This window comes from Platalea leucorodia (genome assembly GCF_965183815.1).
Source record: "Platalea leucorodia genome assembly, contig: HAP1_HAP1_SCAFFOLD_54, whole genome shotgun sequence".
Classification (NCBI taxonomy): Eukaryota; Metazoa; Chordata; class Aves; order Pelecaniformes; family Threskiornithidae; genus Platalea; species Platalea leucorodia.
This window is the reverse complement of record NW_028121453.1, coordinates 354,981-381,917: the sequence shown is the minus strand read 5'-3', so window position 1 is coordinate 381,917 and position 26,937 is coordinate 354,981. Positions and strand designations below refer to the sequence as shown.

The 26,937-nt window shown below is 54.8% G+C and overlaps 1 protein-coding gene across 1 annotated transcript; it reads left to right on the top strand.

Annotated features, from left to right (window-relative positions):
• Positions 1-929: 929 nt before the first annotated feature.
• LOC309603323 (olfactory receptor 14C36-like) lies at positions 930-1,910 on the top strand (the record flags this gene model as incomplete). Its single annotated transcript, XM_082338200.1, has 1 exon — positions 930-1,910. One exon carries the CDS (start codon positions 930-932, stop codon positions 1,908-1,910), a length of 981 nt encoding a protein of 326 aa, XP_082194326.1.
• Positions 1,911-26,937: the final 25,027 nt, after the last annotated feature.

Sequence of the window (26,937 nt, the reverse complement as noted above, 5' to 3'; positions counted from 1 at the left end):
GACTGGGTGGGCTGTGGCAGATGGGAATTTCTGTCTCCCTTGTGGAAAAGGCACGGCGACTCCAGTTCTCCTTAGCACTTGTCTGAGCTGCTCCTTAGCTGCTGCAGACACAGAGATGCCAGGAGGGCTCTGCAGGTCAGAGCTGAGCACACAGCGAGGGGGGATGGGGTCTGTGAGTGATTACATGAAAGAGACCTGGGGACAGAGAACCAGCTCCTGGCAGGGACAGCTTCTGGCAGCAGAGACAGAGGCTTGGGCAGGGAGTGAGCAGGAGCTGCTCCCAGAAACGCCATGGGAGGGGGATTTGTGCACCTCCCTGCCATCCCCTGCAGTGCAGACACCTTCTCTGGAGCAACCCCCCTGGTCTTCTCTCCCACCCAGCAAAGCCTGTTCCCCCAAGGCCATGGGATCCAGGGCATGAGTCACATCCTTGGCAGCTGGACCTCCAGTCTGGGAGAAGTGCATGTGTCCTACAATTAACACAGAACAACACAGACAAATGCCCTACAGTGTCACTGTCAGTGAGGTGGAGAGCAAAGCTGGGTAAGGAGAAGGCTCCACAGCATGCCCATCTGCCTTTCTCTTCTTGCTTCATTTTTTTGGAGCATTGCAGTTTTCTTCCCTGTTTCCCCACATTTCTGTTGTGCTCTTCCTCTGTGGGGTTGAGGTGGGGCTGCAGGTCAGCTTCTGTTCTGACACCAGCTCTCAGGGTCCTGCCCTGGAGGTGTCTTCATGGGAACTAGGTGCCCAAGCTGTGAGGCACCATGTCATTCAGTTGGTAGCGTTGAAAAATTTCCTGAAACATGCCTCATTCAGCTCAGGGAGGGGGATTGCAATGAGAAATGGTGTGGGCTTTACCTCTGAGAAGTCTCCCCTGACTTGTCATTGTGCTTTCCTTTTTGGACAGGTCCCTGGGACCAAAGGGAAAAATGTCCACTGGAAGCTCCATCACCCAGTTCCTCCTCCTGGCATTGGCAGACACACGGGAGCTGCAGCTCTTGCACTTCTGGCTCTTCCTGGCCATCTACCTGGCTGCCCTCCTGGGCAACGGCCTCATCATCACTGCCATAGCCTGTGACCACCACCTCCACACCCCCATGTACTTCTTCCTCTTCAACCTCTCCCTCCTCGACCTGGCCTCCATCTCCACCACTCTCCCCACAGCCATGGCCAATTCCCTGTGGGACACCAGGGACATCTCCTACTCGGGATGTGCTGCTCAAGCCTTTGTGTTTGTCTTTTTCATTTCAGCAGAGTTTTATCTTCTAACCACCATGGCCTACGACCGCTATGTGGCCATCTGCAAACCTCTGCACTACAGGACCCTCCTGGGCAGCAGAGCTTGTGTCCACATGGCAGCAGCTGCCTGGGGCACTGGGTTTCTCTATGCTGTGCTGCACACTGCCAATACATTTTCCCTCCCCCTCTGCCAAGGCAATGTCCTGGAGCAGTTCTTCTGTGAAATCCCCCAGATCCTCAAGCTCTCCTGCTCAGATGCCTACCTCAGGGAAGTGGGACTTCTTCTGGTTAGTGCCTGTTTAGTCTTTGGTTGCTTTGTTTTCATTGTGGTGTCCTATGTGCAGATCTTCAGGGCCGTGCTGAGGATCCCCTCTGAGCAGGGACGGCACAAAGCCTTTTCCACGTGCCTCCCTCACCTGGCTGTGGTCTCCCTGTTTCTCAGCATGGCAGTGTTTGCCTACCTGAAGCCCCCCTCCTTCTCCTCTCCATCCCTGGATCTGGTGGTGGCAGTGCTGTACTCGGTGGTGCCTCCAGCAGTGAACCCCCTCATCTACAGCATGAGGAACCAGGAGCTCAAGGATGCAGTGTGGAAGCTGATGACTGGATGGTTTTATGCAGCAACAAACTGCCCATCTTATTCTGTATATCACTCACAGTGTAAAGCACTATAGTACCAGCCTGACTTTGGTAGTTTGATTGGTTTAGTTTTTAGCTTTTCTTAGCTGCAATAATGTTGTCCACAAAGCAATGCCATTACTCATACCATTCCTAAGTCAGTATCTACCTGTCCTGTGTGACCCAGAGACTGTGTAATGACGAGCTGTGCTCTCTGTGATTTAAAACAAAATAAATGACCCTGCAGTGACTTGTTTGTCCCAGGTCCTTTACTGAGACCTTCTCTGGAGCTGCAGGGGCAGTGCCTGTGTGCAGAGGTGGAGGGGAAGAGAGTCCTGGCACAGCAGCACTGCCAGGCAGCACCAGCACTTGGTCTTTCCGAGCTGCTCACTTTCCTCTTCCACTCGCTCCTTCTGAGCCCTTCTGTTGGTGTAAGGCCTGAGAGCACTGGCAGCTTGATATAGTCCTGGTGTGTGGCAGTTTGTGCCAGCAGGAGGGGACAAGCAGTGGGTGCTTCTGTGGCAGAGCTGACGTCCATAACAGCATTGCCATCATGAAAGGGCAGTTGCTGAAGGCTTAGGTCTCACCCACTGTGGACAGCTTCATTGCAAATGCTCCATCACGCTTCCTTGGCTTTCTGGCCTGTCCCTTTCATTGCATGCTGTCAAAGGAGGTGGCCTGCAGAGCATCTCCCCTGGGCAGTCAGAAGGGGTTCTGCAAGCATCAGTGACATTGCCCTCGAGAAGAAGGCGGCATTTTTCACCTTTCACAAGGCACAGAGCACATCTCGGGAACATGAATGCACTCGGTGGCACACACACGCAGCATCCAACTGGCGTTTTGCCCCTCTGTTTGTCTGTCCATCCAGGCTGCAATGGCCTAACTTGAGTAGAAGACTATTGAGGGAGACCACGCCAAGAGCCCTGCTGAAGCCGAGGTAAACGACAGCCACTCTTCTCCCCTCATGCACCAGCACAGTTACTTCACCACGAAGGCAATCAGGCTGGCGAGGCATGATTTACCCTTGGGGAGTCCATGCTGACTGCTGTTGGACATGTTCTTCTCTTTTAGCTGTCCAGAAATGTCAGCCATGAGGAGGCATTCAGTGGCTCCCTCCTCACCAAAGGGAGCTTGTACAGCCTGCGCTTCCCTGCCTTGCACTTTTGGCTGCCTTCCAAGATGGGTGCAACACTTGCTTGGCCTCACTCACATAAGACCTTCACCAGTCCCATGACCTTTCAAAAGGGATACTCAAAGAAATGCCAGTCTTCCCCTGTAACTCCATTACCACTATTCTGCCTGTTATACAGTGTATTTAGTTTCTCTAGTCTTTCATATACTTTCACCTATCCTGATAGAGTGGCCATTTCTAAAATCATCTTTGTGGATGCAGACTGCCTAGGCAAAGGCCCTTGCCATTTTTCTCCAGTTTTCTCCTCCCCTTAGTCTTTGTTCCTTCAGATACCTCTCACCTATGCAGCTGCTTTAAGCCCCAGGGAGTTCAAAGCTTGCCTGTCTTTCAGTAGTCTAATTGTCTCTTTAACCAACACTTTAGTTGTTTTCCTATCTATCTGTTTGCACCTATCTATCTCTAAGCATTTCTCATAAGGTTATCCCTTGTAGAAAGGCAACCTCCTTAGAGGCAGCTTGGACTGAGCATATGGTTACAGAGTGTGTTTTATTGTTTGTGGAACTTTATCCTGCTTTTCTTTTCTTTAATGGCAAATAGGAAAAAATCTTCTGTGCCTGTGTGCAGCCAGTTCTCGAAGGAGAGCAGGTGGGAGATGGTGCAATGGAGCTGTGACATCCAGCTGCAGACTCCAGGGCAGAAGTCTGATGCAAGGAACAGTGATGTAAGTCCCAGGGGGCCAATGTCAGAAATGGGGAGCTCTGGGAGGTGAGGAGCAAAGTTGTCCATACAGTGTTCAGACCTCAAGGGGCTGCTTTTCCTACCTGTCCAGACCTCCTGAGCAGACACTCTGGATCATTAACACCTGGAGAATGCTTCTATCACCTCTTCTTTAACCTCAGAATTAATACAAAATATCCTTTAAAATAAAAAATCATTTTTATTAGATGCACTTTGAAATCTTTCTCCTTAACTCCACTATGAAACCTCTCTAATTAGCTGTACAAGTCGTGAAGACCTGAAGAAAATCACAGGAAGAGACAGGGCTTGTTAGGGCTTTCTGTATTTTAATGAGCCCCAGGGTGTATTTGGGGCTGAGGCCTTGAACCTCAGATACGGAGAGGAGACTGAACAAACTGCTCAAGAAGTCCAAGTCAGAAGCAAACCCAAAGTACCCTGAAGCATTAATGAGTCCCATGAGGACCATTACTGACAAAGCCTCCCCAGGGACTCCTTAGAGCAGGTAATTGGAGGCCATGATTGCAGGCAGGCAAAGGCTCTGTGCAGGCAGCTGTAATGCTGAGCAAAGCCTTTGGTTTCTTTTGTGAAGCAGAAAGGCCAAGCCCTTATCCGCAGGCCCCGGGAAGGCAGATCCTGTCCCTCCCGCATGGCTCAGGGCTCTTCCTGGGGGCAGTGGGGTGTGAGGGTGAGCAATGCCAAGTGTAGGAAAACTGTACAACACCTCCCGGCCTCCCCAGGCAGGGCTTAGGAAGAAACAAAGGCCAGAGCCTCAAAACAACTTTTGCCTGGTAGGCCTCGGTGCCAGAGGCAGTTGCCAGAGCCAAGAGGACAAAGACCTCGGTCCTCTTGGGCCTTTCAGCCTTGCTAGAGCCCTTGGCCACATCTGCTGCAGGCTGTCCTACGCTGTCCCATGCCTGCACCTCTTTCCCTTCAGGCTCTTGACATCCATCTTGCCTTCCCGCCTAGCTCTCAGCCCGGCATTTCTATATCTTCACTGATGTCTCTGCACCCTTGCTGGATTTCCCTTGACACACAAAGCCATGGGCTGATCCAGACTCCCTCTGGGTCACCTCTTGCACCACAAGGCTACCCTTTCAGTGACATTTCTTCTTCCTCACATCCAGTCTGAACCTTCCAAGCTGCACTTTGTGGAGGCTTCCTTCTCTTCCCACTGCCAGGAAAAGCTCCATCACCTCTGAGGCCACCCTTCAAGCAGTTGCACGCTACTACTAGAGTGCCCTGAGCCTCCACTTCACCAGGCGAAAGAAGCCCAGGTCCCTCAGCCTCTGCACAGACACCCAGACCCCCATCCTGAGATGCTGGTGGGCAGAGGCTGTTGGGGGGGTGACCCGGAGGGCAGGGGCACCAGGAGGAGCGCGAGCCTGCTGCTGTACCTGCCATGGCAGTTGGGCGGTGTGGGGTTGGTTTGGGGCAAACAGCATTCTGAGGGGTCCGTCCCCATGGCGATCATTCCGCCAGCACCTGCTTCAGCCCGCCTTGCGATGCTTTGATTTTTCATACCACAACAACTTCCCACCTCCATGATTTTCCATCCTGCTGATGATTTCCTGCCCTCAGTGTGGGTTTCCCAGCCCCACCATGGTTCCCCGTCCCAGTGATGATTTCCCATCCCAATGATGGTTTGCTATCCCAATGGTCTCCCATCCCAAACATGATGTTTTGGGGGAGGTGAATTTCCTGTCCAAGGGGAAGGGATGGGGCCAGCCCCAGTGGCCCTGTGATGCCAACATGCCTGTGCTGCCCCATCCTGCCCTGGTGGCTGGGACTGGGGGGTGGGGGGTGGGGGCACTTCTGGGTTGTTTTTGTCCTCCCCTCTGTGCCCTGGGGGGCAGCTGCTGCTCCCAACTGTGGTGGAACCGGTGCCGGTACCGGTACTGTGTGGCCATGATGGGGAGCTGTCCTGAAAATTTGGCAAATGGGCTATGCTGACCGAGGAGAGAAGCTGGGACGCAGAGTCTAGCATTACAAGAGGAATTCTTGCATTCATGCGCATGAGATGTCCCATTCAAACTGGGGCACCACAAATGCGGTTTTACACACGCTTCTTATGCCTTTCAAGTGTTCAGGTCCAATGCAATTTAACCAGTCCCTGCTTAACACACACACAGGCTGCTGTTCTGCAAAGCAACTCTAATTCTGTGGCGTCGTCATCCATCTGCTTCTTTCTTGATCTTGACGTCCCTGGAGTGGGTCTGGCTGCAGATCCTGGTCTCTGATGGCAGATAAGGGGAGGGTTTCACAGAGGTGTCGGAGGGGCTGGGATGCTGGCGTGAGCTGGGTCGTCCAGGGGCATCCTTTCTTCTTCAGGGTGGGGGCTGTCCTTCTCCTCCTTGCAGTGAGCTGGGGCCCTTTGGTCATGCTGACTGAACCATGACTGTGCAGTATACAATGTCAACTAGATGTTTATCTGTCTGTCTTCAGGAACTTGGTCCAATTTCATACTCTCAAGACTAATTGCTGCAATAGTTAGGGCATGAGATTTTCCTAAGAGAGCCCCTGGGGTGTCCCTCTGTGGGGGTCCCCGGGAGGTACTTGTGGGGGTTGCTCGTAGATGGGTGGGAGCTGCAGGTACTGGGGGCGATGGTAGCAGCGTGGGGTGGGGATGCTGTTCCTGGGGATATTGGTTCCAGCCTGCGGTGGGGATGCCGGTGGTGGGGCTGTCAGCAGAAGGACGGGACAGAGATACCAGGGGTGTTGGTACCAGGCCGGGGAGGGGATGCCGGTTCCGGGGCAGTGGTTCCCGTTGGGAACCGCAAGGTGGTGCCGCCTTTCATAGGAGTGGCCACCTTTCACCAGGGAATGAATCGGAGGGACAAGGAGCACTAGCTGAGAGTCAGCCTGTGGCTGTATCTTGGGGGCAGATAAAATTCATTGGAAATGAACCTGTAAGAGACCAGGTGCTTTGCTCCACGAGTCTCACGGACACAGTCCTGTACCTGGGAAGAGTGGAAAAGAAACCCTCAGCAACCCAAATGTGCCAGCCAAAGCTGGGAACAGGCACGCTTACAGCCCTGGGCAGGATTTTCTTTATCCGGCTGGTGCAGCTCAGGGAGGAGGTGGGAGCTCTGCCGGCAGATGAGCAGCCCTTCGCCAGCAGGGCATGGGGAAGCCCAGGGGCTGATGGCTGCGGGAGGTGCCTGGGCTGTGGCAGCTCTGTGGCCTCCAGGGGACATGTCCCCGTGTGGGCGCCCATGTCACAAAGGGGCGGTGATGCGGCACCCACCTGGCGCTTGTGACCTCACCTGGCCAGGGCTTGGAATCCTGAAGAGCAGGCCAGTGAAAGCCAGTTGGGCTGAGCTGCCCTTCGGGATAACTCGGCTCCTTCCATTGCTACTTGCGTGCCCACTTTTTTCCAACCATTTATCGTTTCCTGCCCACTTCTCCTCAGCTTCCATCCTCGGTCAAAGGTAATTATGATTTGACTTTCAGGACACATCATAGGGTAGGTAGATAGAGGAGAAAAGTATAGGCTGCTCTGTGCCTTCTGAGCTCTAGGCTGAGCTATTACACCTTTCTAGGCTGGCCAGATATGGGCTATCGGTAGAGCTCCTGTTTGCTAATTCTTATATTTCTTTACCATAGCCTAGGATAGGTAAGTAGGGGGGTGGCAGTGTAGTCTGAGGCGTTGGGCTCAGCCTGGAATGACAAGAAGCCCACCCTGACTGATGGGGTAGGAAGGGAGACAGAAAAGGAGGACGGCAAAGGCAGCCGTTAAAGTAGTGGCCGAAAGCCGGTCACTCCTGCGTACAAGGTGGGAAAGTGTGGGCTGGAGACCAGAGGGCTCTGCTGCTAACGCTGGCCACAGGTAAGCAGCAGGTCCCCTTCAGAGAAGGTGACACGCAATGCAGTCTGTCAAAAGGGCCTTGGTAATTGCTGTCAATTGGAGTCCTGTGACAGGGACAGCAGGGCCGTCAGCCTGCAGCTCTGCAGCACTTACAAGTACCACTGAAACACTCCTGATGGCAGACGTTGATCTGTGGGTTTCATTTGGAATTTGGAATTTTGGAATTTTTTTCAATCGTTTTGTTGAACTACAATTATTTGTTTGCAATCAGCCAGGCTCACCCAGGTGTTTTCAATTAGACACGGGAAAACACATTTTGTCCCTCCTCTGCCACGATGGACAAGACTTTGGAAGAGGATGTTGCTCGTAGAAAGCTCTGACATCAGTAGGGTTACCTTCTGGGCTAGGGACTTGCTTGTTTTCATCAAGTTACAATCAGGAAAAGGGAAGACTTGACCTGATAATCCAGTTCAGGAGTCTAGAGGGAAAGGAAGGTAGCCCGAGGCACAGAAATCAGAGCGTGGGTTTCATGGTGTTTTGGCAAAGTAAGCAGGGCAACAGACTCTTTTCCAAAACTGTTTCTTGACCACTCATTGTCAATGGCAGTGTTAGGCTTCCCCCAGTGGTTCTGTGTCGGAGGGTAGAGCTGCGTGTCCTGGGGGCTCCTGTACAGAACTTGACTTTTAAAAGATGCTTTCGTGCAACCACATCGTCTCATCTCTTTTCAAATGTCGTCTCCCTGCAGCCATTGCCGAGGGAATGGCTCTGCCACAGAGGATCCTCTTTCCCCCGGAGAAGCTTTGCATGGCCTGGCAGCAAAGACAGGGAGCTGGAGCAGGCCTCCACAACCTGGGCAATACGTGCTACCTCAACTCCGTCCTGCAGTGCCTGACGTACACACCCCCTCTCGCCAACTACCTGCTCTCGCGTGAGCACAGCCGCTCGTGTCAGTACTTTTATGAACAGCTCCTTGCAAATCTGGTGGGCTCTTCCCAAGGATTCCCAGCACCTGGAATTTGACTGAGGACAAAAGCAGCCCTCCTCTGTCAATCCCCCGAGTTGGTGTGCTTTGAACACTCAAGCCTAGAAGCCCCTTGTCCTATCTCGCTGTGTTCATCTTCAGAAAGGCACCTCTTTCGAGGCCCCGCTCTCGGTCCCTATGCCTGCAAGTTAAACTCTCTTTGCTTCTTGCACAGAAACCTTTTGTCAGTTCAGCATCCCTCTGAAGAAAGTTTTCTGTGCACGACAATGTCCCAGGCTCGGTGGGCCATTGGCACCTTGGGAGAAGAGGGGTGGGGGCTGTCCTTGTAACTTCAAGGTCTCCATTAGGTTTCCCACCGCTCTGGATATCTTGCTAACCTGAGAAGCTTCCCTCCCTCCCTTCCTCTTCAGGTCGCCAGCAAGTCTTCTGCATGATGTGCGTAATGGAAGCGCATGTTAACAAGGTCCTGCATTCCTCAGCCAGTGCCATCCAGCCTTGGACTGTAGTCAATGTCCTCCCACGTGAGTCATTCCAGGTGCTTTTACAGGTTTCCTTCCCTTCTTGTCCTCGGGGGACAACTACTAACTTCTTCTTTCTTAGGAATAGGAGAACATTTCCAGCATGGCAGGCAGGGAGACGCCCACGAGTTCTTACGCTGCACTGTCGATGCCATGCAGAGAGCTTGTCTGAGTGGAAGCAGCAAGTAAGCACAAGCAAATTCCCATTTCAACATGCCCAAGCCCTTTGGACTCCTTGATGTACTCCCATCAAGGAAACCCTACAGCCAGGGTTTTCAGACAAAGCAAAACTCTTGGAGGAGATAACTCTCTGCCCTACTTCTGAGCTCCAGTTACCGTTTCTTTCCAGCCTGGATGTCTCTTCTCAAGCAACTACCGTCATCCACCAAATATTTGGGGGTGTGCTGAGATCCAGAGGTACTTTTCCATGACTATTGCTCTCCTTGGAACTGTCTGTGTCCTTCTCTCTGCCTGTGATAAACAGCTCATTGTGTGACTGGCGTAGCAGGTATGGAGGCCGTAAACCGGCACAGTCAGTCGACTTCCCCTGTCGCTGAGCATTTTGATTTGCCTTGCAGTCACGTGCTTGAGCTGCAAAGCTGTTTCCGATTCTTATGAGGCCTTCCCGGATATTCCTTTGGATATAAAAGTAAGAGGGTTTATTACTGTGATTCAAGACATCCCAAGGCCACTGTAGCTGGTGTAAAAACAAATACTGCAACCCCAAGAGAAGAGAGCTTGGTGGTGGGTGGGAAGTGGAATGGACTGTGTCCTTCTGGGGAGGCCATGGCAGTGGTCTCCCTCTAGGTGCTGGCTTTAAGCTGGACAAGCAGGCATTATCCTCCCTGCACCCTTGAGGGACTCCCATCCTTCTTCCCTTTGCCCTCCCTCAACACCCGTCTGGCTCCCAGGCTGATGGGTTCTGTTGTTTTCATTACGATGAGCCTGCACCCCATCGGTAGCTGAACTGAGTGGTGCCACAGAGAGGGCACTCTTGATAGCCCTGGGCATTCCTGGGAAATGAGGGAAATGGTCACCATAATACCCTCTTTCTGCCTCCTTCTGGACACTGCTTGTGGGTTCACAGTGGGTCTCCTCAGCCTCAGCTACCTGGGCCTTCTTGGCAGCTCTTAGCTAAGTGTTTGGGCAAGGGCGTTTCCCCGAGCTCAGTGCTCCCCTTTCTCCCTCCTCCAGGCAGCCTCATCTGTCACCGCAGCTCTGGAGGACTTTGTCAAACCCGAGCAGCTGGATGGTGAAAACTGCTTTAAATGCAGCAAGTAAGATGATTACTAACGACATATTAATGCTAGATCCTTCATGAAGGTGCTGCATGTCATCGTGCATAAGTCATCTTTTCATGGAGGTTTAATGCACAATAATGGGTCGCAGCTGTTGTTTAATCTGGTACTTATGGTTCTGAATAGCCTTAAAACAGCGTCAGGATGTGTGAGACAGGAAAGCTTGTCTTGCCTTCTGGCGGGGAAAAAGGCTGCCCTTCAGCATCTGGCCCTGTGCTTGGTTTCAAGGTGTGACAAGATGGTTGCCGCCTCCAGGAGGTTTACAATCCATCGCGTGCCCAACGTTCTCACCGTGTGTCTGAAAATGTGTGTTGAACCTTTCACCGGCAGAAAGATCAGCAAGGTGCGTACGCAATTGGAGTGCAACTTTCTCTTCCTGGAGCAGGAGATTTCCCAGAGCAGTATGCTCTTTCACAAGCCGTTCATGTTGGGTTTTCCGTGTTCCCTTCTGGGGAGACGAGAGTGCCCATGGGAAGACAAGCATGGACTCTGCTCCGACAGAGCTGCTTTGGCCAGGAACAGTTTCCTGCCACCCAAACCATTACATGTTGAAGGCTATTCCATGTACTATCTCAGGATCATTTCTGAGCCCTCTTGGTCTCTCCGTAGGTGGTGGAGTATCCCGAGTACTTGGATCTTCGGCCATACACATCCCAGACAGCAGGAGAACCGCTCCTCTACGCCTTATATGCTGTCCTGGTACATCGCGGTGTTACCTGTCATGCAGGACACTATTTCTGCTACACCAAGGTCAAGAGCAACTTCCTTCCTAGCAGGGGAACAATGTGTGCTGGGGAAGGCAAACTTCCACAGCAGGGTTACTGGCAGCCAAGGTTCTGGGGGAGAAGGTCTCCTTCCCGGCTGCGTTGGATTTCTTTTGGCGTCCTCTTGGTTCTGTAGTTTTCTGCCTGGGTTATCCCTGAGAAACCAGGCAGTTCATCTCCAGCTATCGATGCCTTTCTTTGCAGGCCAGCGATGGACTGTGGTACAAGATGAACGATGCGTCTGTGGATGGCTCTGACATCAACACAGTTCTCAGGCAGCAAGCCTATCTACTGTTCTATGTCAGGTAATAACCAGTATTCAAATGGGTTCCGAATACGTTTCCTTCTCCTGGCTTTGCTCTTTTTCTTCGCATCCTCCTGAGTGTTTCTCTTTTGGTCCTAGGAGACAGTTCCTACCTGCATCATTCAGTGCTGTCAAGTCTGAACTACCCCACCTCCGTCCTTACCTTTCCTTGCCGGGCTTTCGGCTCCTGCCCTGCTGTAAACTGCTCCTTGTCTGCTCTCTGAAGCTGGCTAATGTAGAGAAGAGTACTTAAAGGGGGCCTGCAGGAAAGATGGGGAGGGACTCTTTATCAGGGAGTGTAGTGATAGGACAAGGGGTAATGGTTTTAAACTGAACGAGGGAAGATGTAAATTAGGTATTAGGGAGAAGTTTTTTACGGTGAGGGTGGTGAGACACTGGAAGAGGTTGCCCAGAGAAGCTGTGGATTCCCCCTCCCTGGAAGCATTCAAGGCCAGCTTGGATGGGACATGGAGCAGCCTGATCGAGTGGAAGGTATCCCTGCCCATGGCAGGGGACTTGGAACTAGATGATCTTTAAGGTCCCTTCCAACCCAAACCGTTCTGTGATTCTGTGACTCTATGAAATGGAGGCTGCAAGGGGTTATAAAGATGAGGACTTGCTCTGACAGGTGTAGACCTGGTGGGAAGACCCCAGTCGAATTTCTCATTTGTAGTCTCGGTTACGTCTTCTCTCTGTCGTAGAAACTGCTCCAAGAAAATGACTGAACCCCAGGGGAGGCTGCAAGAACAGACCTAAATGGAGATCACTCTTTGTTTCCAGGTGCTCTGATTTGAAAACTGGAGAAAGGGCTTCTTCCTCACCAGCACCATCATATGCCCGTCCCTTCCTCAGTCAGCGGGGGGCCGACAGCAAACAGGCGTGCTCTGTGGGACCACAGGATCTGCCTTGTAGGACTAAGGTAACTGTGGGGAGGTGGGTCAGGGCAGCAGGGTGACAGTGGATTTCTTTCTGGGCTCTTGGCATTGCTCTCTTTTCCCTCCCACACTGCAGCTTTCTTCACAGCCCCAACGCTGCTCCCTCTTAAAGCATCCCACCAAGATCCATCCCATTTGTCTGCCTTTGGCCCTTTGGCCTTTGCAGCCCTGCAGGAGAGCCTTTGGGAGGCCCTTAGCTGTCCCCTCCCACAGCTTCTGGGCTTTCCTCACTCTTCAGGTCCTTTCAGGAGGAAAGGGCAGGACCTTTTCACAGCTCTCTTTGCAGGACGTGGCGCTGGGCATGGAGGACTCTGCAGAGGACAGCAGCTCCTCTGCAACAGCCAGCAAGAGCCAGCTCACCTCGGCAGCTGCACGGGAGGCATCTGCAGGCTGGCCGCGCTTCATCTGGCCAGGCAGGCTCAGCATCGCCTCCTACGTTGGCTCCTGCCTGCATCGCTTTTTCAGTGGCTGTGTAAGGCTGGTGTCCAGAAGGAAAGCTGCGTGCCCGCTCTGCTCTCAACCATGTGAACGTGTGCTGCACACCACGCAAGAAGACATCAGCAAAGAGGAGCATGGATTCAGCCCTTGTTCCCACTGCCAGAAGAGTGGTGCCAAGGAGAGGGCGCGGAGCAGATCCCCACAGTGGGGAAAAGATCTCCGCAGCTGGTGCGTGGACACCACGGACTATGACCACTCAGCAGGGAGGAGGAGGAGGAGAACTGGTCCTCCGAGGCGTGATCACGCTCCCAGGGATGATGCAGCTGCAGGGCCCTCCAACGGCAGCTCCCAGTCGGCTCCTGCACCCAGTGCTGCTCAGGAGCAAACCCTGCCAATGCAGAGAGAGCGGAGCAGATCCCCACAGCAGGGCTATGATCTCCGCAGCCGGTTTGTGGAGATCACGGACTACCACCGCCCAGCAAGGGGGAGGATGAGGTGGAGAACAAGTCCTTCACATCGTGACCGAGCCCCGAGGGATGACACAGGTCCAGGGCCCTCCAATGCCAGCTCCAAGTGGGCTCCCGCACCCAGGGCTGCTCAGGAGCAGCTGAGGCAGAGAGAGCGGAGCAGATCCCTGCAGCAGGGCTATGATCTCCGCAGCCGGTTTGTGGAGATCACGGACTACCACCACCCAGCAAGGGGGAGGATGAGGTGGAGAACAAGTCCTCCACGATGTGACCGAGCTCCAAGGGATGACACAGCTCCAGGGCCCTCCAATGTCAGCTCCAAGTGGGCTCCTGCACCCAGGGCTGCTCGGGAGCAAACCCTGCTGAGGCAGAGAGAGCGGAGCAGATCCCCGCAGCGGGGCTATGATGTCTGCAGCTGGTTTCTGGAAACCACAGACTATGACCCCTCAGCAGGGAAGAGCAGGAGGAGGCGGGTTTCAGCGCCCCAGAGACGCACGCCAGACAAAGGCTCGGGGCGCTGCGGTGGTGACAGGGACAGATTGTGACCATGGCTGAAGAAGGAGCACAGCATCTTTCTGCTGCTGTGCCACAGAGGAGCAGCAGAAGAAAAAAGAGGAAGAGAAAACGAGGAAGCACCAAAACTGCCCCCAGCAGGGACCAAGCTGCACAAAGGGCACCAGCAGCCCACCCTGTCCCCCCTCCCAGTGCTGCCTCTGGCCAGGAAGAGCTCAGAGAGACCTTCCAGAGACTCGGACAGCTCTGCCGGCGAGCCCGCCTGCCCACAGGTCCCGCGAGGAAGAGCTTTAAGCCCTGGTCAGCTCTTGGGATCGCCTTGCAAAAACAACACTCACTTCGTACCAACAGTCAGAAAAGCCAAAGCCAGAATTAAAAACACTCGTTGGCCTTGCATATGTAGTTCCTGGGGTGTTTTCTTCTCTGTAGGTTTTGGGGCAATTGGAGGAAATGCCCAGTGTGGGAGGTTTATGTCTTGGGATTTTGAAAGCTGTGTGCTTGCATGTGCCCATCTTGCAATCTCTTCTTGTCAAATATGGAGATCAAGTCACTCAAACAGAAATGGGCTGGCTGAGATGACAGCGAGTGGGACTGAAACGGGCTGAACGGCCGGGCCCTGAGGGTGCTGCTCAGTGGCACCAAGCCTAGTGCGAGGCCAGTAAGCAGGGCTGTCTCCCAGGGGTCAAGACTGGGTCTGATCCTGTTTAACATCATCCTTAATTAATGTTCTGGAGGATGGGGCAGAGTGCACCCTCAGCAAGCTGGCCGATGACACCAGACTGGCAGCAGTGGCGCTTAGGCCAGGGGGTCGTGCTGCCGTCCCGAGGGACCTGGGCAGGCTGCAGAGATGGGCTGACAGGGCCCTCATGCCCAGACCAGAAAGGGGACGTGCAAAGGGTGCTGTGCGGGTGACGAGCAGCGGCACAGGCTGCCCAGGGAGACTGTGGAGTCTCCATCCCTGGAGATGTTCCACAGCCCTCTGGACGTGGTCATGGGCAAGCGTCTGCAGGAGGCCCTGCTTGAGCAGGGGGGTTGGACCAGGTGACTTTGTCCTCCAGCTGACCTCCCGGCCAGCCTCAAGCAGCCGCTGATTCTGGGAAATGGACGCTTGGAAGAGGACCCAGCCACCAACGCTGTCACCCTCAGGCGGCCATCGACAGCTCCACCAGCAAGCTGCAGCCGTGGAGAGGAGCCCAGGGCGGAGCAGGCTCCTGGCAGGACCTGCGGCCCCGGGAGAGGAGCCCAGGCAGCAGCAGGTTCTCTGGGCGGAGCTGCGGCCCGTGGGGCCCAGGCAGGAGCAGGGGAATGGCGTGAGGAGGAAGGGGCGGCAGAGCCGAGGCGCTGTGGGCTGCCCGCAGCCCCATTCCCCGTCCCCCTGCAGCGCTGGGAGGGGAGAGGGGCCCGAGGAGCCGGGAAGGAGGAGTGAGGCTGAGCCTGGGAAGGGCGGGGCTGGGGGAAGCCGTCTGGGGTGGGGTTTGGTGCTGCTCTCCTGCTCCCTTTTCCCTTGGCCCCAAACCGCATCAGCCTGGCCCCGCTCAGGCCCCGCTCGCCCCTGAGGGGGCGCAGGCGGCTCTGGGAGGAGAGGCCCAGGCTGCTCCCGCCCACCCAGCCAGAGCCGCGCCATTGGCCACAGCTGAGCCAATCGGCAGAGCCGGTGTTGGCCTGTCAGTGCCAGGCGGCCTGGGGCGGGGCCGGAGGGGCCAGAGGCCCAGCGGCCTGAGGAGAATGGGGGCAGAGAGGGGCCGGGGGCAGGCGGGGGGCCCCGCTCAGCAGCCGAAACCAGTTCCCACCAGTGCAGCCCTGGCTGAGGACAGCCCTGGGGAGAGCAGCACAAACCCATTTCCCTTTTCCCAGCCTCCCTGGCTGCCGGCTGCAGCCGAGGCAGAGGCCGCGCAGGGGAGGGCTCCTCCTGCCAGCGCTGCTGATGGCGGCAGAGGAGAGAGCGGCCTGGTCCTGCTGAGCGCAGGGCCGCTCTCCCGCCTGGGCTGCCCCTCGGCCCGGCGCTGCATCTCAGCACCAAGGGTCTGTGTGGTTGTTGGTGGTGTTTTCCGGAAGGGTTGTTCCCCCATCCCATCCTCCCTTCCCCCTCCCTGCCCCGGCCAATATTCACCGGAACCGTGCTGGCAGAAGCTCCCGGTTCCTGTTAAGGTCATTTACAGGGAATAATTTAAAGGCAATTTGATGAGGCTGCAATTCAAACTGCTCCAGGCACACAGGAGCTTTAAATGGGCAGCTGCCTGCTGGTGACCTTTCATATGCCTTTCTTCCTAGGTTCATTCATTGCATTCCCACCAAACCCAAAGCCCCGGCTTACACATGGAAAGGGGCAAAACCCGCCGTGGGAGACAGCTGCTCTCCAGTCCTCATTGCTGTCTGGAGCCCTCCGTGACCAGGAATGGGCAGTAGGTGCCTGCAGTGTATCCCATCTCTGGATGTGCCAGGGCAAACACCAAGCTCACAGCTGGCCCAAGTGAGTAACAGCTCTCCAGCCGTTCGTGCAGACAAGACAAACAGCCTTTCTTTTTTGCCCCGTGTCAGTGCAGTACAAAACAATCAGCTCCTCGGACTGAGGAGCCTCGGGCTGAGGCAAAGGCGGCATTAAGTACCTCAGCCTTTTCCTCGTCCCTTGTCCCTGTTTCCCCCCGCCTCCAATAAAGGATGGAGATTCTCCCTAGCCCTCCTTCTGTTGCTAATGCATTTCCAGAAACAGTTTTTATTGTCTTTGAGGGCAGCAGCCAGATTCAGTTCCAGCTGGGCAGTCTCCTTCTCCCTCCCCTGCGGGAGCCCCTCCCTCCCGAGGTGAGAAGTGGGGGCGTGGCGTTCCTGGGGGAGGGGCGAAACTGCGGGGGCGTGGCTGCGGTGGGGAGGCCGGGCTGTGAGGTCACAGACCCCCGTTGTGCGTCACCTTGATGTGCTCTGCTGTGTCACGGGCACCGCTCTGGCAGTGCCAGCAGCAGCAGCAGCAGCAGCAGCAGCAGCAGCATGGTGCAGGCATGGGGGGCTGTGGCCCCCACCCGCCTCCTTCTTCTCCTCCTCCTGGTGGCCCTGCAAGCCCAGGATGCACGGGCTGCTCCGTGGCGAGCGCGGGGATTAGGTAGGCAGGCGGGCAAGGGACGGCACCCAGCCCTGGGCAGCGTGGAGCGGAGCCCACCGCACCTCCGGGTGACAGCAGGGCCAGGGCTGTAGTGGGGCAGGGCCGGGAGAGCAGCGGGGCTGGGCTGAGACGGGTGAGCTGTTGCCAGCTCCTCGGGCCAGCGGGAGGCAGACGCCCTGCAGTGAGGCACAGGGGCTGCGGCCGCTGCAGGGGGCTTTTGCAGGTGAACGGTGGTGCCAGGAGTGGTGCCTGGCCCTGCCGTACAGCTCTGGCCCTGCCGTGCAGGCCAGGGGAAGGCTGCCTGAGCAGGGTGTCGCAGGGCCAGCTCTCGTGATGGTGCCAGGGGCAACAGACCACAGGAGCACTTCTCTCCCAGGCTGCTCACAGCTGTGCCTGGGGCCGTGGCTCTGCCGCTCCCCAGCTGGGTCCCAGCTTTCAGCCTCGGGGACGTCTGTCCTCAGGAGGTGTGCGCTCAGGAAGACGGGAGCATTCCTGCTCTAGCCCTGCAGTGCTCTCCTTGGGCAAACACAGGTCCCCCACACACAGCCCCAGCCCACAGCCCAGGGGAACAGACAGGGCAGCACTTGTGCAGCCTCTCGCTGCCCAGCGGGCTCTTCTCCACGAGACGTGTGAACGATCATTTTATTCCTCCCGTGCTTTCATGTGGGCTTCTTTTGTGCACAGCAGAGATCTCCCAGTAAGAAATCCCCGAGGGGCCGTATGTTTGTCCAGCCGGTCCTTGAGGGGAGTTGCACACGGCCTGGAGACGGTATTTTGAGAGCTGCCAGGTGCCAGCCAACAGGTCACCCGGGCCCCTCTGCAGCTTTGGAAATCTCCCCCCCCACGTCTGGGTGCCACGTCATTCCCTGACTCCCCTCCAGTCACTGCAGGTCACTGGGAAAGAAGTAGCTCACAACATCTAATGGAAACGTGCTTGATTACAGCTGTGCCTGTAGGCGACGGCCACCAGACGTCTCAGCCTGATCTTGCCTGGGAGCCTCAGGGCGACCCCACAGGTATGGCACTTGAATGCATGAGCATTTAGGGTTTCATAGTCTGTTCCTATGAATTTTTACTTAATCATTTCTTGGCCAATGCTCAGACGTGCAGAAGAGCAGAGAGGGAATGGGTCGGGCTGAGTGATGTCCCCTGGGGCGCTCTGCCTTGGGAAGCTGTCTTTGCCAGCCTCTGCCAGCCTGCGCTGCTTCCAGTGCCTGCTGCAAAGCCAGCGGGCTTGTTGGGGTTGAGTTTAGAGCTGGTGGGAGCTCCAGGGAGTCCTTTCTCCCGACAGCTCCGTGCACGGGTTGTTTTGGATCAGCATGGTCCAGGCACCCAGGAACTGTCTGCACGATGCTCCGGAGTGGCAGGGAGAGCGGAGTGCCATGGAGCAATCCCGCGTTTGAACGGCATTCCCTGCCGTTCAGCCCTGAGGAAGTATACGGAACTATTTCACGGGAGCTGCTCTCTTCTGTTGGTTTCCAGACGTGGCGGGAGGCGATGGATATCCAGCTTCCCCGCTGGCTCCCAGGGCTGACGCGCAGGGAGATCGCATGGGTACGTCATGGCTTTTTACTGCCTTTGAGAGCTGCCAGCTCCAAGCCCAAATGCGTGCGGGTGTGAGAATATAGACCTGCGCTGTGTGTGCCGTGACATTCCGTGATCCCCATGTATGTTCTGCTGTTCAGTTATGATGGTGTATATCACAGTGTAGGATGGAAACGTGTCACGGGTGTTTGGTTGCAGATGTGGCTCCAGCTCCTCAGCTGGATCCTGCGCTGGAGCTCAGCTGGCATCCCAGGGGTGAGTAGTCAGTCTTGGCTGACTTCACAGGCTAAGCACTCCTTTTCAGTATTTTAGTAGTGAGAAATTTAACTGGATCCTTTCTGTTAAGGTCCTCAAAGAGCAAAGTATAAAGCCAGACTAGGGAAATCTTCCCAGCAGCCATCAGAAGTCCTAAAGGAAATCCTGGGACAACTGGAGAAAGCGGCACATGGTGGGTGGATAGCACTCTTAACCAGAAGGCTTAGGAAGCTGAGGTTTTAGACAGCTGTATGGACAAGCCATAGGCAGCCCAAGCAGAAAGGGCTCGAGGAGAGCCTCGCTGCACTGACACGCGATTGCACACCTCGCAGGTGCTGGTGAGCTGCAGAGATGGTGCAGAGTCTCTGCTGCCAGTTGTGGTTCCGGCTGAGTCCCAGGCACAGCTGCTGCCCCAGTTATCCCATCGCTGGCCAGAGCTGTTCTGGGCAGACGCTGGTATCCAGCTGGCAGGAACTGGTGGTGCTCACACCTTGCTGCCAGTGGCCGGAGGGGAGAGAGCCCTTGGGCGGCAGAGAGGATGCGCAGGCAGCTTGGGGTCACTGAGAGCGGCAGACTTTGCCGGGGCTGCAGGCATGCCCTGGCCAGGGTCGGAGCAGCCCCGACTTCACCGCCTGGTCCAGCCCCGTTGTTCTCCTTGATGTTTGAGGACTCTGTGAGACCTCGGGGTCAGGGACAGGTGAAAGCCGGACACCCAGCTTGAGGCCGGACACTGAACCTGAAGGCAGCTGAAATGAAAGGCTGTGCATTCAGTCTCGGGTGGTTTAGCTGTCTGTGTGTAGCTGTGTTTTAGATACCTTGGTTGTGGCTTTCCTCTTGTTTTTGGGGACTGTGGGCTCTTCACTGCCGCTTGTGAAAGTGCCCAGACCATGGTTGCAAGAGCTTGGGGTTCATTCCACTGTGTGGGGCTGTTACCCTTAGTGTGTGATGGAGTTGGCATGATGGGACGTGCTTCTCCGAAGGGCTCTTTCCCCAGCTGAGTTGGCTGCAGCGTCCTCCTGTCCTCTCCGAGGGAAGTAATTTACCGTCATCTTGCAGTTTGCCCAAAATGAACTGAGTGCAATGTGAACAGGAAGATGACCTGCAATCTCCCAGTCTCTCAGCAGGTCAGGTTTTGCCGTCTACTGGTAAACTGGAAAGTGTCCTGTGCTTAATTTTTTTCCGTGACTGACACATTGTTTGGACCAGTGATGAGGTGCACCCCCAAACGCCCAGGCTTTGTTTCTGAGTGTAATTAATGTATTTTGCCTCCTGAAGATACCGTGTTCCTGAGGAGGAACGGTTACTTCTACTTCAACTGACCCACTTTCTTTCTGAAGAGATGGACGGTGAGACCGTGGAGAAGGAGGCGCTTGAGGAAGGAGGCAGTCCCTCAGTGCCAGTCTCTGACGGAAAAACGGGGGCAATCCAACCAAGCGGCGTGCCAGGTAATTGCTGTCCCTCGGTCATCCAGTGTCACATCTCAAAATCCCTGGGTGTCTGCAGGCTCTTCCCCTGGTCCCCGCTACTGCACGTGGTGTCAGCAGCCGAACTATTAGTACAGAGCAAGTGTTCTGAAGGGAGCCAGGAGCGGCTCCCTGAGGATGGCTGTCGTCTCGGGGGTGTGGAGGTTCTTGCCAGCAGTGTGCCAGAGAGACACCGGTAACCCTCTGTGGATGTGGTGAAGTGCTCGCCTCCCACCGCCCCCCTTTCCCAGGAATTTCAGAACTCTGCCATTTTGGGAACGAGGCCATCTGAACCACGTGCAGTAGATGATGGGAAATGTGACTCTTGATCGAATGTGCCTCCCTCAGTACCTGCATCCCAGAGCTTGCCGTGCATCCCTAGAGGCCCTAGGCCCAACAGAGGGGGATCCCTGCTGTGAGCCGAGATGCAAAGGGATTCACTGGCAGATCAGGCACAGGCTCAGAGGGCACCTGCACCGTCCTTCTGCACCCCCTGTGCCTGCGCCATGCTGAGGCTTTACCTTCCTCTGCTTCTTGGCAGTGCTGCCCAGCCCCGGGGAAAGCCACCCCACCAGAATATATGAATTTTTTCAAAAGACTCCATGTTCTGGGCAGTCTTGAAGGGGGGCATAAGTGGGAGAGAAGTGCTGAAAACTGGAGGCATGCAAGCGGTGTGCCCATGGTGGAGAAAAGGCAAAGGGGGAGAGCAATGTGGAGGTGTCTCGTGAGAGGGCCTGACTCCGTCCCCTCGGGGTGTGGGTGCTGGGCTGGGGAGGGAGAGCTGCGGGTGGCACTCCCTGATGCAGGGATGCAGAAAGAGAGGCTCCAGAGTGCATTGGTTTGCAATGGCTTTGGGAGTTTCCTTTGTTTCTACTGCAATGCTGCAGCCCCAGGATGGTCACTCCTTCGGAGATGCTAACAAAGTGAGAGAGACCATTTCCTGGCAATGTCAGACCTCCTGGGAGATTGCCAGTCGTGCGCAGGACACGCTAACGTGCAGAATTGTTCCTCCAGGTGTGGATAGCAGGAGAAACTCAAATGCTGTGGATCCCAATGATTTCCAGAAATACTGCATAGAAGGCGCCGTGGCAGTCTTGGGCTCCGTGCTGTTTGGGATGGCACTGTGTGGTGTGATCTGTCTGTGGAGGAAGAGGAAACAGTGAGTTGTTGGCAGGTTTTTTTTGCCAAACTTCTGTATGAGATGGCTGCTGTTGGTCATGAAGCATTTCGAGTATTCTGGAGTGGTGAGTTACTTATAGGCTAGACTCGACTGAGGTTTCTGCTGTAAGATGCTTTAAGTGGCCTCTCCATTCATGGGCATTCTTTTCTGAAACCCCTTCTTACTGTGGCAAGTGTTGGTTACAAGTGACCCTGCCTCAACAAGAGCCGACCCAGCGAGAGACGTAGGCAGAGCAAGGTCAGAAAGTAAAAACAACAGGGGATGCTGTTGCCATAGAAAGTGAGAACTGCAATAGTGACATCTCCCTGCCAGTGAACCCCGCAGCAGAAATCACTCTGTTAGGTGATGCCATAAATCCCAGATGTTCACCGCAGCCAAGGTGTCCCAGCAACGCAGACCGTGGTGCCGAACCTTCCCAGCTCTGTGCCTTGCTTTGGAGAAAGAGTCAGTCTGTCCCACCTGCAGCCCAACACCGCCAGCGTGCGCATTCCCAGCACAGGCAGGGCTTTTGTCTGTGCAGGGTACGTATCCCTTTGGATAGGTCTTGTGAAGAGAGGATGGAGAGCACCTCAGCGAGCAGTGAGCCGAGGCTGTCCCCTTGCCTGGTCAGGGATGGGCATGGAGGCGAGCGCTGGTCCCTGCCAGGCACGCTGAGAAAGGCGACCAGGAGGCTCTGCTGGCCCTGCAGTGCCGTGCCTGGCTTTGGTCCCCTCGGCCTGCCGGGGTCAGGTCTCCTTCCCGGCACATGCAGAGCAGGCAGGTCAGGATGGTCAGGGCCGAGAGGAGACGAGCCATGGGCAGGCGAGCAGAGCCCCAGCCGAGGGGTGCGGGGCGCCCCGTTTTCTGCACAAAGCTCTCCGTGCCCACAGCTGCCACGTGCAGCCAGGTGCCAAAACCCCACAGGGCGCCCAGCGCTGCCCCGCACCCTGGCACCCACGTGGCACCGCAGCTGCAGCGGGGCCTCAGCAGCCTCCTCTCTTCACAGGCGCCTCTCTGCAGCTTCGTGAGCCCGGCCTGACACCAGCAGCCGCCCCACGCGCCCAGAGAGCTGTCCCGCATGCCCCAGAACCCCTGAGAGCTGGACCCGATGCCAGCAGCCACCGCCTGTGCGTGGAAATCCAGCCCACCTGCCACGGAGCACCAAGGATCCGACCCCCGCCTGCCCAAAGAGTGTGTGTCCTGAAAAAAGGGTGTTGTTAATAAAAGACAGGTTTGGACCCTTTAAATCAGGCTTTGGACTCTAGAAATGAGGCTTTGGACCTTCAAGGTCAGAATTGGTGTCTTAAAAATGATGCTCTGCGCCCTTTAAGTGAGTCCTTGAACCTTGAAAGTGAGGCTTGGAAATATTGCAAATGAGGGTGTGGACCCTGAAAATGAGGGTTTGGACCTTAAAAAGGAGGCTTTCAATCTTAGAATCAAAGCTTTGTACTCCAAAAATGAAGCTTTGGGCCCTAAAAATGAAGCTGTGAGCCCTAAAAGAGGGCTTTGGACTCTAAAAATGAGGGTTTGGACACTCAGCATGTGGCTTGGGCCCTCAAAACGACTGGCTGGATCCTCCAAATGCCACCTTGCAGCCTGAAAGTGAGGCTCTCGAAATCCAAAATGAAGCTTTGAAGTCTATAAAGGAGACTACGCAAACTACAATGGAGCCTTTGGACCACTAACACGAAGCTTTGAAGTCAAAAATGACGCTCTGGGAGCAAAACTAAGAGTTTAGAAAGTAAAAATGAGGCCTTGGACCCTCTAAATGTAGCTTTGGACCCTGAAAAGAGGCTTGCTGCCCTAAAAGTGATGGTGTAAACCGTAAAGAGGAAACTGTGGGCCCCCCAAAAAGGCTATGGATAATAAAAGACAGGTTTGGAACAAAAAAAATGAGGATTTTGGCCCTCAAAGGGACTCTTTGGGCAGTAAAAAGAATGGGCCAGATGCTACAAATGACACTCGGGACCCTGCAAACGAGGGGAACACGTTATGTTCCTCTCTGGCCCCAAGAGCTGAAGCTTTGATCCTGAATATAGGGCTTTGGGCACCCCAGTGAAGGCTTTGAGCTGTCAAAGGGGGCTTTGGAGCCTATAAATGAGAGTTTGGACCCTCCAAAGGAGGATTTGGGCCTTCAAAATGGGGCTTGGGAAAGGAAATGGAGGTTTTGAACCCTGAAATCAGGTTTGGTGCCCTAAAATGATGCTTTGGTACCAAAACCTATGGCTTTGCACCCTAAAAATGGGGTTTTGGAGGCTCAAAATGAGGCTTTGGACATGAAACAAAGGAGGCTTTGTAGCCTAAATGAGGAGTTTGGACCCTCAAATGAGGCTTTGGGCCCACCAAATGAGTATTTGGGCTGTCAAAATGAGGCTTTGGTCCGTCCAAATTGCAGACTGGATCCTACAAATGAGGCTATGGTTCCTGAAAGCGAGGCTTTGGTCCCTGAAAAGGAGGCTTTAGAAGCTAAAACTGAGGGTTTGAGCCCAAAAATGAGCCTTTGGACCCTCTAAATAAGGGTTTGGACTCTAAGAATGAGGCTTTGGACCTTCAAAATCAGAACTGGGGACTTGAAAATGACACTGTGGGCCCTTGAAATGAGTCCTTGAATCTTAAAAGCGAGGCTTGGAAATATTGCAAATGAGGGTGTGGACCCTGAAAATGAGGGCTTGGACCATCAAAAGGAGGCTTTCAGCCCTGGAATCAAAGCTTTGCACTCTAAAACTGAATCTTTGAGCCCTAAAACAGGCAGTCGGCCCTAAAAACGAGGGTTTGGAAACTCAAGATGCAACTTGGGCCCTCAAAACAGCTGGTGGCATCCTAAAACTGAGCCTTTGGAGCCTGAAATTGATGCTTTGGAAAATCAAAATTCGGCCTTGGAGTCTAAAAAGGAGATTTGCAAACTGAAAGGGAGCCTTTGACCTATGAAAATGAAGCTTTGGAGCCTAAAAAAGAGACTTTGGACCCTAAAATGAGCCTTTGATCCCTAAAAGTGAGGCTTTGGGCCATAGAAATGAGGCTTTGGATTCTAAGATGAGGGTTTGGACCTTAAAATGATCATTTGGACCATAAATGAGTATTTGGATCCTGAAAAGGAGGCTTTGGGCCCTGAAAAGGAGACTTTGGGCTCTGTAATCAGTTTTGGACCTTAAAACTGTCCCTGCTCATGAAGTTCAGGGCTGTTTATGGAGTTATTCATCTGAATGATTCGAGTCATGTGCCATAGGGAGAACTCCGTCTCTCTCTTCTCCTTCTGCTGTGTTGACGAGATCTCCACTGACATGGAGATATTGGCCGTTGCCTCATGTTCAGCCCCACGTTGCCTTACAGCATTCAGGGAATCTGCTCACTTTCATGTTCAAATCCAGGCCCACGGAGCTCCATGAGGTGCCAGGGCTACAGGAGGTGCCAGGAAACAACGTTCTTTATCCTTTGTGCAGTCCAACAGAAACAACGTTCTCATGAGAACTTGTTGCTGCGCTGTTAGGTGCAGGCAAAGCCAGGCAGGTGGCCTAATGGCCAGTGGAGAGTGGGAGCTGCCTGCAGGCTCCTCGGTGGCAATGAGCTGCTGAGGTTGTCCTGCGGCGCAGGGACCTGTGCAGCACAGCACAGGCGTGAAGACCACACTGTCCATGCAGCACAGCCCAGCCCAGCAGGAGCTGCTCAGGTTCCCCGTGAGAAGGCTGTCCTCCAGCCTGGTGCCCCAGCTGAGGTGCTGCGGCCCACACGTGCACTGCCAGGAAGAGCTGTAGGTCCATGGCTTGTCACACAACTGTCGCCTTTTTTGATTAAATGTACCCATAGCATAGCATAGCATAGCATAGCATAGCATAAACCAGAGCAGAGCAGAATAGTTTAGTTTGAGGGGACCTACAATGATCATCTAGTCTGATTGCCTGACCAAGTCATAGCAAGTTATTAAGGGCATTGTCCAAATGCCTCTTAAGCACTGACAGGCTTGGGGCATCGACCACCTCTCTAGGAAGCCTGTTGCAGGGTTTGACCACCCTCTTGGTAAAGACATGTTTCCTGATATCCAGTTTACACCTCCTCTGGTGCAGCTTTAAGCCATTCCCATTCATCCTATCACTGGATGCCAGGGAGAAGAGATCAGCACCTCCCTCTCCACGTCCCCTCCTCAGGCAGCTGGAGAGAGCCATGAGGTCGCCCCTCAGCCTCCTTCTCTCCAAACTAGACAAGCCCAAAGCCCTTAGCTGCTCCTCAGAGGACATGCCTTCCCGCCCTGTCACCAGCTTTGGTGCCCTCCTCTGGATGCATTCCAGGACCTGAACATCCTTCTCCAATGGCGGGGCCCAGCACCGCACACAGTATTCCAGGTGAGGCCGCACCAACGCTGAATACAGCGGGATAATCCCCTCTCCGGACCGGCTGGTTTTGCTGTGTTTGATGCACCCCAGAACACGGTTTGCCCTCCTGGCTGCCAGGGCACACTGCTGACTGCTGTTGAGCCTGCTGTCCACCAGCACCCCCAGATCCCTTTCTGCAGGGCTGCTCTCCAGCCACTCCTCTCCCAATTTATACTCGTGCCCGCTGTTACTCCATCCTGGGTGCAGAATCTGGCATTTTGACTTGTCGAATTTCATCCCATTAATCATAGCCCAATGCTCCAATCTCTCTAGATCCCTCTGCAAGGCCTCTTGTCCTTTGAAAGAGTCGACAGCACCTCCCAGTTTGGTATCATCAGCAAACTTGCTAATGGTGCATTCGACTCCTGCATGCGGATCATCGATAAGCATATTGAACAGAACTGGCGCTAAGATTGAGCCCTGAGGAAGACCACTGGGGACCGGTCGCCAGCCAGATGCAGCCCCATTCACTATGACCCTTTGAGCTCTGCCCTTCAGCCAGTTCTTCACCCAGCGCACCGTGAACCCACTCATCCCACAGTTGGACAACTTGTCCAGAAGGATGCTGTGAGGGACAGTACCAAAAGCCTTACTAAAATGCAGGAAAACTACACCCACCAACTTCCCTTCATCCACTGGGATGGTGACCTTATCCCAGAAGGATATCAAATGAGTTAAGCAGGACTTGTATTTAACATGGGTTCATGAAGGGGAAGGGAAAGTCCAGAGGTCCCTTCCAACCTCAACATTTCTGTGATTCTGTGAGTAGAAAGGAGAAAACTCCTGTGCATTTGTGGCAGGCATGGGAGGGAGCTGAGGTCCCTTCCAGCCCCAGCACTACAAATCCAGCATGAGATGCCTCCACTGACTCAGCTGATTGCCTTCCCTCAGCATGGCTAAAGGAGATGCCTCCCTGGCAGTGTCCAGGTGTCCTGGCTCATGATGGGCCAAGGAAGGGGGATTCTCAGACCTAACTGTGTCTCGGAGAGCAGCAAGGGCACTGCTGCAAAGAAACGTCTCTGCAGAGGTGAGACAGGCAACAGCGGTGATTCCTTCAGTCTCTTCCCAAGCAGGTTCCTGGAGAGCCCCAGGGACACCTGGAGGGAGCGCCCAGTGGGGTGGGGGCAGAGAAAGTGACGTCTTGGGCAGGTCCCCTCCTCCGGGGCTGAGACAGGCTCCTGGGGTGGAGGGAGCTCCTGGTAAGCAGGCAGCAGTGCAGAGAGACAGCTCTGCCGAGGAGCAACTCCTCTGCCAAGCGCAGCAGGGCTCTGGGCAAAGGAGTAGGGCAGAGCGCGATTAAAGGCAG